Source organism: Mus caroli, unplaced genomic scaffold (assembly GCF_978045245.1).
Source record: "Mus caroli unplaced genomic scaffold, Mus_caroli_1 scaffold_6, whole genome shotgun sequence".
In the NCBI taxonomy this organism is placed as follows: domain Eukaryota; kingdom Metazoa; phylum Chordata; class Mammalia; order Rodentia; family Muridae; genus Mus; species Mus caroli.
The window spans coordinates 134602620-134615449 of NW_028227261.1; the positions used below are offsets into that span (position 1 = coordinate 134602620).

General features: G+C 40.3%; 1 protein-coding gene across 1 annotated transcript in view; it reads left to right on the top strand.

Moving 5' to 3' along the window:
* The first annotated feature begins 6449 nt into the window (after positions 1–6449).
* Positions 6450–12830, top strand: part of Atp6v0d2 (ATPase H+ transporting V0 subunit d2) — a 52382-nt gene continuing 46001 nt past the window's right edge. Inside the window, exon 1 of the mRNA XM_021161309.2 lies at positions 6450–6651. Within this exon, the coding sequence (XP_021016968.1) occupies positions 6522–6651 (130 nt within the window). The 5' untranslated portion in view covers positions 6450–6521. The remainder of the gene's footprint in view (positions 6652–12830) is intronic.

Here is a 12830-nt window from a genome sequence, read left to right on the forward strand (position 1 = left end):
CAGATCTTAAATAAATAATCCGAATCCTGAAGAACTGAACCAACAGACCCTAAGGTCCATGGGAAATTGTCTTATTTTGTCACGAAACCGGTGGTTGTTGTTGTTGTTATTGTTGTTTTTCATGCTTGAAGTGTCTGAAAGCATAATGACCAACTTCAAAGGAACCACATCCCCTGCCTACTCCTGTAGTTAGTGTGAGGTCATATCACATGACTCCCAAGGTCTCATCCTATGCAAACACAGTAGGACTGCTAAGATAAAAACTTCTACCAACAAATCTTTCCTTTGTAGCATTTTTCTAGCCTTATAGTATAAAATAATAACCCTTCTTCTCGCTATAAATCATTTTAGTTCATATCCCTTATAAATAATACTCTTGTCATAATAATGCTATTAATTTTCCCACCCATAAGTTTATTTTTTACCACTACTTCAGCATACCACTAAATCGTGTAGCAAGGCAGGTCCTGGGATCATGGCCAACAAGGCTGCAGATGAAAAAAGAAAACATTTTTTAGGTTATTAAATTTTAAAGCACCAGTGAAATAAAAATGTAATTTAAGATAAAAATGAATTAAATATCTATGAAACAGCATGATAGAAAAATCGAAAGGAAATCAAGAGAAGGGAAGAAGAAATCTAAGCAAAACAGAACCAGTGACAAGATAGTGGAACATGGGAGCCATAAGAACAGAGAGAGATCTTCCCGTGTTCTACTATCTTAGGCCCATTGGTTTTGCAAACTTTAGATGCTTCAGTACAGAGGAACGCCAGGGCCAAGAAGTGGGAGTTGGTGGGTAGGGGAGTGGGGGGAGCATCTGGTGTACTTTTGGGATAGCATTGGAAATGTAAATGAGGAAAATACCTAATAGAAAAAATTTTTAAAGAAAGAAAACTGAAAAAAAAAAAGAACAGAGAGGGAGACTGAAACCAGGAAACTGACCAGCAAGGCAGGGAGAAGAGGGATGAAAGAGGGTCATTGAGAGATATGAAATATAATGATACATAATGATACACATATATATGGAAATGGTATATTGAAATCTATTTCTTTGCCTGTCAACCTAAACTTCAAAATAATAACATTAAATAAAATACCATGCATTTTAAACACTTTACAAATAAGTGTTACATATTGGAATTCTTAAATCATTTTCCAAAGAATAGTACTTTCTCAGATTTTCAAGGTGTTAATTACCAATATAAAGGGACTGTGTCCAATCTAATGTTTGGGAAAATATTGGGTTAAAGTTAGGCAGTTTTGATTAAAGAGTAATTCCTGAGAGCTCATCGACGGCCCATCTCTCTGAGTTCCTCAAAGCAAGATGTTGTAACAGAGCATGGAAGCCAGCCTAGAAAATAACAGATGATGGGGTAACAGGCCATGTGCTGGTGAGAACAAGAATGACAGGCTCCTATCTGTAAAGACAGTTGTGGTTTAGGGGAAACTGAGAAACCGGAAGAATCAAATGTGTGTGAAATCTCTTAAAAGAGACTTTCAGCAATAATCACTTGTTAACATTTTTATGTGACACCTTTCAAAATAAAAGTATATAGATTGACACCTTTCAAAATAAAAGATAGAGGTTGGGTGAACCAAATGAAAGGACTCACTGGCTCCAACGTTCTGATGATGTGCTGTGGTTTAAAAGCAAAACAGCCCCTTGAGAAACCACTCTGACACCCTGGACAGAAAGAAATATTTTGGTACTTGAGGGGACATCCCATGTCCCCTAACTTATCACTGGGAATCTATTTCTGGGGTGCTTGTTACGAAGTCCTGACCCCCATATATTTCTGTAGAGGTTCAGTTTTTGCATAAAGAGTATCCATTGCTCTAGTGAACAAAAGAGAAAAGGGAGCTAAGTGTGGTGGCACAGCCTGCAGTCCTAGAGGCAGCAAATGCATCATCAGTTTGAAGCCAGCCTGGGCTACATAGCAAGACTCTGTCTCAGAATAAATAAATTGGAGGAAAACAAACTATACTAAAAGGTGAACATCTTTCTCAGGTAACTTGTTTGTTTCCCTGCTACTCCAAGAATATAAATATAGACTCTGGATTAGATTAAACAGAAATGTTCTTATGTATTGGAAGTAAACAGATAATTTGGGATTCTGAGTGTTTTGCTTTCATTTTGTAGTTGGACCTACATGAGTATTCTGTCTATTAATATAGGGGGATTTGTGTCTTTCCTTTTCTCAGCAGATTGAGAGATCTTTTAATAAGTCATACCTACAGTGGTCTCACTGAAGAGTACAGCGCAATCAGGAGGGAAGACATAAACTAAACCAGGCCCAGCTTTAATTAATATACAAACAAAAAAATAGTATTTGTTCAAGTACAAAAGGTGAACCTTAGGTCAGGCATTTCTGTAGTCACCGATAGGGCAGGTTTAACAACTAACCCACAAGGAAGTCTTTAATCTTCTCTTCAGAAGAAAACATTAAAAGACTCAGAACTTCAGCTTACTAGGGGACTGATATGATCAAAATACTTTGTATAAATGTATAAAATTCTCTTAGAATAAGAAAAAATTATGTAATATAAAAATTCTCTTAACTCTGAAAATGATCCAAAATTGACTGTTTTAGATAAATTGATCTTGCCTCCAACCTCAGAAAGATGAGTGCATTTTGAGGCAGCCTGGGAAGCCAGTGATCTGTTGTCAGATCAAAAGGTCCACTGAACCAGGAGTGCGCTCTGCCTGGTGGTATGACAACTATTTGAAACCAAAGTCCAGGGAGCAACTTTAGTTTGCCTGCTATCGTTTTGCTATTAATGACAAGCATTGGTTTTTCTGGGTTTGCTTACTGGAATCCACTTTAATCAAGGTGAGGTCCTTGAAGACAAACATACAGAAGTAAAGTTTGCGAGGCTGTAGAAAACACAGCAGCAGAACATTTCCTTAGACTGATAGGGGATGTTTGTTCTGGTTTTGATAGGTTCAATTTTAAATAAAGAGCTAATTCAGGAAAGGCAACTGTGTATTCTAAATGTACTAAGCATATCATCTCAGAAGTCTGTCTCTAAGAAACAGACCTCAGCTTCTGAAAAGGGGTGCCCATGCACACACATACTGTACAGCACAGCCCAGCCCAGCACAGCACAGCACAGCACAGCACAGTCCAGCACAGCCCAGCACAGCATAGCCCAGCACAGCCCAGCACAGCACAGCCCAGCACAGCCCAGCACAGCCCAGCACAGCCCAGCACAGCACAGCCCAGCACAGCCCAGCCCAGCCCAGCCCAGCCCAGCACAGCACAGCACAGCACAGCCCACCACAGCCCACCACAGCACAGCACAGCACAGCACAGCACAGCACAGCACAGCACAGCACAGCACACCACAGCACAGCACAGCACAGCACAGCACAGCACAGCACAGCCCACCACAGTCCACCACAGCACAGCACAGCACAGCACAGCACAGCCCAGCACAGCACAGCCCAGCACAGCACAGCACAGCACAGCACAGCACAGCCCAGCCCAGCACAGCACAGCACAGCCCAGCACAGCACAGCACAGCACAGCCCAGCACAGCACAGCACAGCACAGCACAGCACAGCACAGCACAGCACAGCACAGCACAGCACAGCCCACCACAGCCCACCACAGCACAGCACAGCACAGCACAGCACAGCCCACCACAGCACAGCACAGCACAGCACAGCCCACCACAGCCCACCACAGCACAGCACAGCACAGCACAGCACAGCACAGCACAGCACAGCACAGCACAGCACAGCACAGCACAGCACAGCACAGGGGGCTTCTCTAAAACATGTATTAATTATGGTAAGCTGCTCATGGTTCATCTATGTTGTTGACAATGGCAGGATGTCCTTAATTTTGTAGTAATAACAACAAACACACACATCACTTTCTTTCTGCACTTATTTGTTGATGGATGCCCCAGGTATTTGGAAGTCTTGGCACCACAATAAATCTGGCACTATGTTCTTTTGAAATACTGATGTCAACTCCTTTAGCTGCATGTATGCAGTTGTGGGACTGAGAACACAAATACTGTTTGATCTTACTTACATGTAGCATCTGAAAAGCTGAATTTTCAGAAATAGGGGGGGGGGGTAGAACAACCAGGGATGGGGGATTGGAGGGCTATGGAGATGGTGGTCACAGGCGATATATTTTTGCTCATAAGGCAAATAAGTTCTGGTGTACTCATGTATAATGTGATGATTATCGTTAGTGTATGCTTGAAATAAAAGTGGAACAATAGCAGCATGTGGCTGAACTTCATTTGTTCTACAGAATATGAACATTTAGTTTTGTGCATCCCTATCAGGTGGCTTGCCTGTAATTCTAGCTCTAAGGAATCTGATGTCTCTCCTGAACTATGCAGGCACCTGCACACACTCAGCATACATACATACATACATATGTGTATGTGTATTCATATGAACATAAATAAACATATATAAGTCCCTTTTTAAAAGTTTTTAAATACTAGGAAAAAAAGGTCCATTTTGCCTGTTTTCATGGGATAAGTCCTCCTATCATGGCAGGTCAAGAAGAAATTCTTGGGAACACACTGACAGATGGAACGTTTCCCTGTTAGGTGACAGGGTAGCTCATTGCTACAGTTTTCTAAGACTGTTCCAGGGCCTGGTTCAATATTTAGCACAATAAAAGGAATGAAATGGGAAAGAAAACATCCAAATAAAATAGATATAACATCAAGGAAAGTAATGGTAGGGAAACATAAGAAAATGATAAAAAAAACTTTGTTGTCATACATTATATATAAATTTCCATCCATTTTTAACTATATAAAATGACAACACACAGCCAAATTAGACCTATGAAAATGACAAATAAGCTCATATGAATGATTCATGATAAAGCATATTCAGGATGTTTACAGACAGCGGAACTGTAGGAGAGTTGACTGTGGCAATACAATAAGAACCTTGGTCTCCGGTCAATTACAGATATTCAGATATGAGCACTGAGCAAAGCTAAGAGTTTGATTCTCTGTGGTTTGTTTGTTTGTTTGTTTGTTTTGTTTTGTTTTTGTTTTTTAAACAAAACAACTACAGCAGAATTTACATAGATTAGAACTTTTCTACTCCTTGTCAGTTTGGAAATACTGAGGGAGCCCAGAGAAGCTCTGGCACCTTAACTCTATGTGATCACTTGACAGAATACATAGGAAATCCTGCCCCAGAAAGTCATGCGGAAGACATTAGATAGTCTGTGAGCTAAGTATATGGGAAGAACAGCAACCTTTTTGGAGTATAAAACTCAGCAGTTAAGTGCCCACTGCATTAACATCTGCAGCGCTGCCAGCTGTGCCTTCTGAGCTGCCTCAGCTGCAGCTTTGGAACTCTGACTTCTTATCTGTGACTTGGGGAGTCACAGCATCTGTCTCAAAGTAACCACAGGCAAAAAGGAAAATAAAGAGCACATAATCATCCGCTGAAATGTGCAAAGGTTGTAATTTATTACTATGCAATGGAAAGGCTCTGCGTATAGACTGGTTAAGAAATAGCTGGCAGCCCTTGGCAATGTCAAGACATTGCTAATTTTTGTTTAACAAAAACACACTATATTACAAAATTATCTCCTCTGCTACAAATATTTGTAGTTGCTGTTTTCTTTTTTAATGCTTCTTGATTATTTTACTTTTTTTTTTTTTTTTTTTTGGTTTTTTCGAGACAGGGTTTCTCTGTATAGTCCTGGCTGTCCTGAACTCACTTTGTAGACCAGGCTGGCCTCGAACTCAGAAATCCGCCTGCCTCTGCCTCCCGAGTGCTGGGATTAAAGGCGTGCGCCACCACGCCCGGCTGATTATTTTACTTTTTGATACAGGAGTTTCACTCTATAACCAAAGCTGTCCTCAAACTTGGCAAGTCTCCCAGCATCTTCTCTCAGTGGCTATATGTTAAAGGCATGAGCCATCACGCCCAGCATTTTTCAGTGTTTTAAAAAGGAAAGTTTTAGGCTGGGTGATGTGGCTCATGCCTTTAATTCCACCATTTGAAGGCTGAGGCAAGTGGATTTCTGAGAGTTCCAGGCCAGCCTGGTCTATAAAGTGAGTTTCCAGACAGCCAAAGCTGTTCCCAAACAGGGAAAAAAAAAAAAAAAAAACTGTCTCAAAAACTAAAAAACATTTGTTCATATTAACAGTGCCTCCAAAATGAAATAAATATAATTTATAATTAATGTTCTAATGTGGAAAAGGTATATTTACAACAACCTGGTGTCACCGGCAAAACTGGGCATGACCTTGGACTGTGCGAGGGAAGAGATGCCAGGACCCCTCCTCTCACCTCTCCTTCTGACAGCAAATTCTCTCCAGTGCACTTAAACCATTTGACTGACTCACTGTTGTTGTAAAAACAAGACTCAGGCACTGTGTTGACTGCCTCTGAAACTGGAGCAAACTAGTCAGAAGCACCCTGACTATCAGCTGAGCGACCACAACACCCACACTTTCCCGGACCAGGGCTAGTGTTCAGTGGCTATCCAGGACTCAGAGCCACTTCAGCCTGAGCAATATGCTTGAGACTGCAGAGCTGTACTTCAATGTGGACCATGGCTACCTGGAGGGCCTGGTTCGAGGATGCAAAGCCAGCCTCCTAACTCAGCAGGACTATGTCAACCTAGTGCAGTGTGAGACCTTGGAAGGTAAGCCACTCACCTTATCCCATTAAAGCAAATGAACAAACAGGTTGCTCTCCGGAAAGAAGGGAAAGGGGCTGTGGTCTCCTGGGCAGAAATCCTGAAGAGGTTCTTGGTCCTGGAGTTCAGATGCCCAGAGGCCTGTGGTTTAGGGACCTTGGTGGTGAGAAGTAAAATATCTCTGTTTCCCATATTGTCTACATACGATTTAATATTTCCTTCCATTCTAAGGTACTTAAATATACTTTAAAGTACTGTGTTTCCTTTGTCACATCTATTTTTATCCACGTAATTACAAACACTATTTAGCAAGAACCTTCACCAGCCTACTTAGAGTCTATGTAGAAAAAAAAAAAAGAAACAGATAATACGTTTGGCTTGGAGAGATTTTTGTCTAGCTCCAGTCTTTCAGTAATGATTGGAGAATTTGTCTGAGATTTTCCTTTAGCTGAAGGGCAAGAGGAAAGGAAAAGCCAGAAGTGTGGTGGATCTACCATGTGTTAAAATCCTGACCTTGACTTCTGCTACATCTAAGTTAGTGACCTGGTTTTTTCTAGCCCCTGAGCATTGAAAGCCCTCTCATAGGCACCTGGTAATAATTCCTATTCAGTTACTAAAGGAAGAATAGTGAAGCACTCGATAAATGATAATTTCCCTTAATTGACATTTTTCTCAAACGTTCACCAAGAATATACATCAGCAACCATTTTATTAATGACAACAGCTTTGCTTATTCATTTTGAGAGACATCTAGATTATTCTAGAAGATGTAAGTAAGCACTAAGGGAGAAAATGTTTAGAAAAGGAATTCATTAGTAGACAGTGACTTTTCTGGCTTCCTCGTAAGGTTGAGGGGAACCTCTTGTATAGTTGCGAATAGTCACAGCCAGAGTTAAATGCCCAAGGTGAGATCAACCTTGCTTTGCCCTTGATTTTTTTTGTGTAGATAGATCTTTGAGATGAGACTTCTATTGACTACAAACAATGATACATAATTCCAAGTACAGCATCCTCAGTTGGGAGTTTGGTGAGGAGGAAGTGTTAATTACTTATAGAAATGCATGTATAAATTAAAGAAGGGGAAAACAGGAACCTTAACACATGGCAGAATACTTACTCAGAGAGAAGTCAGCTGTTTGGATAAATGTTTTACAGTTTTGAGTGAAGCCTCTACAAGCAATAAAAATGCTAATTTAAATCCAAGCAACCATTAAGATGTCTTTGTGACAGCAAACACATACTGCTCATACAAGGATTCAGAGAGAATCAAAGAAGTTGCATCAAAGTCAGAGAAATAATTCTAGGACAGAAAATGTAAAGAGGATACAAATCAAGACTTCAGAGTTACCACCAGGACCAGCGAGATGGCTCAGTGGTTAAGAGTAAGTTCCGCTCTGACTGGGGACCTGAATTCAGTTCACAGCATTGCCACTGGATACCTCACAGCCATCTAATATCACCAGATCCCGGGGCATCTGATGCCCCCAAAGCACCTGCACTCACATGCAGATAACCACCCCCTTACATACATATACACATAATTTAAAATGGTTTTTGTCTTTTTTTTTTTTTTTTAGCTACAAGCCTTTTTGCCATGAGGAATTTTAACCAAAAGATTCCTTTGAAAGTAAAAGGGAAGAAGGAAGTGTATAGAGTATGTATCTGGCCCAGAATAGTCACCTAGCTGAATTTAGTATCTTTAATGTCAAGAAAAAAATTCAGAGCCTTTTGGAGACCTCAGGATGCTTCTAGACATGTCCCCCACACATAATTTCCCAAACAATGCTAAGGGGCAGTCGACCACCTAACAGCATCCCTGAATCCTAGTTAAGAAACCCAGCTGCATGCATCATTGCTTTATAATAATTACACCTTCTGATTTTCTCTTTCTTTTCAATATGTATCGTTTTTGATTATTAAGTTTCCAGATATCTATGCACAGACTCAGAATTCAGAAGGACAGGCTGACCCAACAGAATCTCATGATAGCTTATAGGGATTGCATCCACCCATACCTGAAGACACCCAGAAATACTGACAATCAAAATCAGTAAACCACATTTGAGTTATCACAGATGCTAAAAAATTCAAATAAGAAAACTTAAAATAATTTTTTTCGAGACAGTGTTTCTCTGTGTAGCCCTGGCTGTTCTGGAGCTCACACCTGCCTGTCTCTGCCTCCCAAGTGCTGGGTTTAAAGGCACATGCCACAACTGCCTGGTGTGTACATGTGTGAGTGTGTGTACATTTGTATACATGAATGTATGCCACATGTATGTAGGTGTCCATAGAGGTCAAAAGAGAACATGGGATCCAAGCAGAAGGTTGAGTACCACCTTATATGGTGAGAATCAAGACATTGCCTCCTGCAAGCACTCTTAACCTCTGAACCACACCTCAATCTTCTTAATTAAGAACTCTTTGCCTTCATAGAGATGAGGACACTGAGGCTTAGGATGACTATGATTAAACTACAGTCCAGCAACAACATAAAATAGAGATATCAGTGTCTCTTTGTGCACTAAATTTCTACTCAGAGGAACATAATGTATATCAGGAAGCATTGCTCAGTGGTAGAGTGTTTGCCCTTTGCCCAGCCATGCATGCATAAAGTCTTGGTAACTTCTCCAGCAACACACACACACAGAGCATGGATACAGCCATGATGTTTTGATGTCAATTCTGGTTTGCTGATAGAAACAATACAGACCGCCTACTTAGTTCATTTCTAGAATGTTAGGAATTAAATAGCTCTGAAAAGAAATGTATTTGTTCCTTCTGTGAATATGCAGGTGCCTCCCAAGCTAATTCAGGATTAAGAATCAGTCAAGGGCACTTGCTGGGATGTAAATTAAGGACATGGGGACTTCTGTTTACTTTAGTGGAGAATGCACTATATAAACTGTGGATAAAGAAGAGAAGCTGGAACTTCGCTCTCACAGCAAGATGTTGAAGCAGGTGCATTTCGCAAAAGAAAAGCTAACTTGGCAAAGGCTAATTTTCTTTCACTGTTTTAAAGCCTGTCTAAACATTTTAAAGCCTGTTTAATCATCTTCTGATGTGATAGCAACTCACTGTTTGAAAAAGAACACAAAGTATTTCAAGTAAGTTTAGAAGCACACAATAAAATTGTCCAGGAAAACTTTAGAAGTCTTCATATTCAGGATCGTGCAGGCTCATGAGTGTAAATGAACAAATGTGCTCAGAAATACTCACCCATTCCAAGTCTGACCCTGACTAATGCAAGCGCGAACTAGTCATGAGAGTCATTGAGTCAGTCTTTCCTGGGAACAAAAGAAGGAAGCTATTACTATGTTAAAAGCTAACACATTATTTTCAGAATCTCTATCGCAAATACTTGTGCAAATAGTCTTAGCTCTTAGAAAACAACAAGATGGAGACTGTAATACCTGAAGTTTAGTAATGAATAATATTTTTCTGAGCAAGATGAAAGTGTGTGCTGGCTCTGGGTGTGGACAAGACTCTAGATAAGATTTTCACATTGCTCACCTTGCCACAGAAGAGAATGCAGGTCACCCTCTTTATAGTCATAACAATTGGATCTTTTTAAAGGGATTGATCTCTAATCTTTCTCCAACTGTACCTTCAAGTAGGAACTAATTCAGCCACCATATACTAAACACTTTCTAGCTAGGGCCAAAGAAGTAAACATGGATAAGCTATAGTGCCTTAAAAGGTTTCTCCTTCTAGAAAATGAAATGGCTAAAATAAGTAAACTCTTAAGAAGGGGAGGGCAGTGGAGAAGATCTCATCAAAATTCCAAATACATAAAAACAGTGCCTGGGAACTCCACATCCCATTAGACTTGCACTCATGTGAGAAGACGTGTGTGCAAATACTCCTCACTGTGATACTTTTTGGGACATCAAAAGATGGATGCTGTATTAGTTACTTTTCTATTGTTGTGATAAAATACAATGACCAGGGCAAATTAAAGAAGGGAGAGTTTATTTGGCACTCTGGTTCCAGAGAGATGAGTCCATGATAGCAAAGGCATGGCAGCTAGAACTGAAGCTGGGAGCTTATATTGTGAATACCAAACAGAAAGCAGAGAAAGAGAATGAGAAATGGCACTGAGGCTTTGAAACCTCAAAGCTCATCACCCAGTGAAGTACTTCCTCCAGCAAGGACACATGTCCTTAGGTTCCCTTAACAATGTCATCCACCATCTTGAGGACCAGGTAATCAAATGCCAAAGTCTATAAGGAATATTCTAATCCAAACCTCCACAGGTGCCACTCAAATGTCCACCTGTAGGACATTCTTATCATTGAATATTCTACAGCTAGAGAAAATGAAAACCCAAAGAAGCAAGTCTAAGATAGTGGAAGTGAAAGACCACCAAGGTACATAAGTGAGCTAAGCAAAGAGAGTGTCATGTAGAGTGTGCTATGTCTTGGCCTCTTAAAAGGTGATAGATCTTTTTTTTAAATGTCTTAAGAAATTTAAAAAAATTAAAGCCAGGTGGTGGTGGTGGTGCACGCCTTTAATCCCAGCACTCGGGAGGCAGAGGCAGGCAGATTTCTGAGTTCGAGACCAGCCTGGTCTACAGAGTGAGTTCCAGGACAGCCAGAGCTATACAGAGAAACCCTGTCTCAGAAAAAAAAAATATGTAGATGCAAATAATGTGGAAGGATTTAAAGGAAACTAAATACAAGTGTTACAATAACTACCTGAAGACAAAAATTAGTGCTAGATGTGTGTGAATATGATAGATAAGAAATGTTAAAAATTTTCCTTGTACACACACACACACAAATTAAAGAATAAATTCTGTGACAAAGGAGAAAAGTACATATAGGAGATAGGCTGTTATTCCACAGACTTTTTCTGAACTCTTGCACATGATTTGCTCCTCTCATTTGAGGACTTAGATTTGTTTTGACTTTAGAATGTATACACAACACTGTCATTCCTCCAAAGCACACTGGCGGCTTCCACTAGGCCAGTGTCGGCTGACTTCTGCCTGTCCTTCTTTCAAGCTTCAAGTCCAAAACGTTTTCACTATTTTAGACATATTCCTTCATTCACAAATTCCCTTCATCTGATTTTCCTGGAAAATGTCTGTTCCTCCCTAGCTGCAGATATTGTTAGTAAGGAAAAAAATCACTAAAAATTAAAAATACAAAAATCGTTACAATTTATGCATTTGAGGAATACTTACCCAGATGGCTTTGGAGGAAGGCTTAAGATACATAAACATCCTGGACAGTTGGGGAAGCCAGTCACTTACAAGAAAACAAAAGGCAAGTGAATCAGTTTGGTGGTAGCATTGCAATAACTGGTCCATGTTTGGGTTGATGAAAATGCTGATGTGTGTTGGAAGTCAGATTATAAAGATCAGGATGCTCCAACATAACACTGGACAAGAGTCATGCCTGTGCCCAGCTACAGACTTGCTGGCATGGAAAACATACCACCCCTCCAGGCCTCAGTCTCTTGGTCTACGAAAGAAGGGTCAAGAAAAAGTTAAATGATAACAGATTAAAATCATATTATTAGTGAAAAAACACTTTATTCATTCTGTAAATCTTATTTTTAAATCCTTAAAACACCCAGTGGCTCTTGTAAGCCACTTGTAAGAGCATGGCAAGATGGAAAAAGTTCTTAACAAAGAGTAAATTCTATACTAGAAGCTCCTTAACAGCAAAGAGCCTAAGAAATTCAATTAGCAGTTTGACACAAGAGTCTGAGTGTCAGATGATCCTCTGAAACAAGAAAAGGTAAGAGTGGAAGGCAATGAAGAGATCTGGGAGATACCTATGAATCCAGCAGTCGGAAGGCTGGGGTAGAAGGGTCTTGAGTTTAAGCTACCCTGACCTACACTTGAAAAACCCTAAGACCCTATAAAGAGAGTTAGGAGGAAGCCAAAGGGAAAGAGTGTGAGAGAGGAGTAGGAGGGAAAAAGGGAAGGGGAGGAGAGAGGGAGGGGAAAGAGAAGGAGCTGGAGAAGAAGGAGAGAAGAAATGGAGGGGGAAGAGAGAGAGGGAAGATTGGACATGCTAAAGCACCAAAGAGGATTACAAAGTTTTAATACTGTGTGAATATTAAACTAGCAAAATACAGGAAGAAGTGCCTGGTTTTATACATACTAATTATTTTTTCCATTGTTTTGACAAAATGTCTGATATACACGACTTAAAGAAAGCCTTAGTGAATCTCAC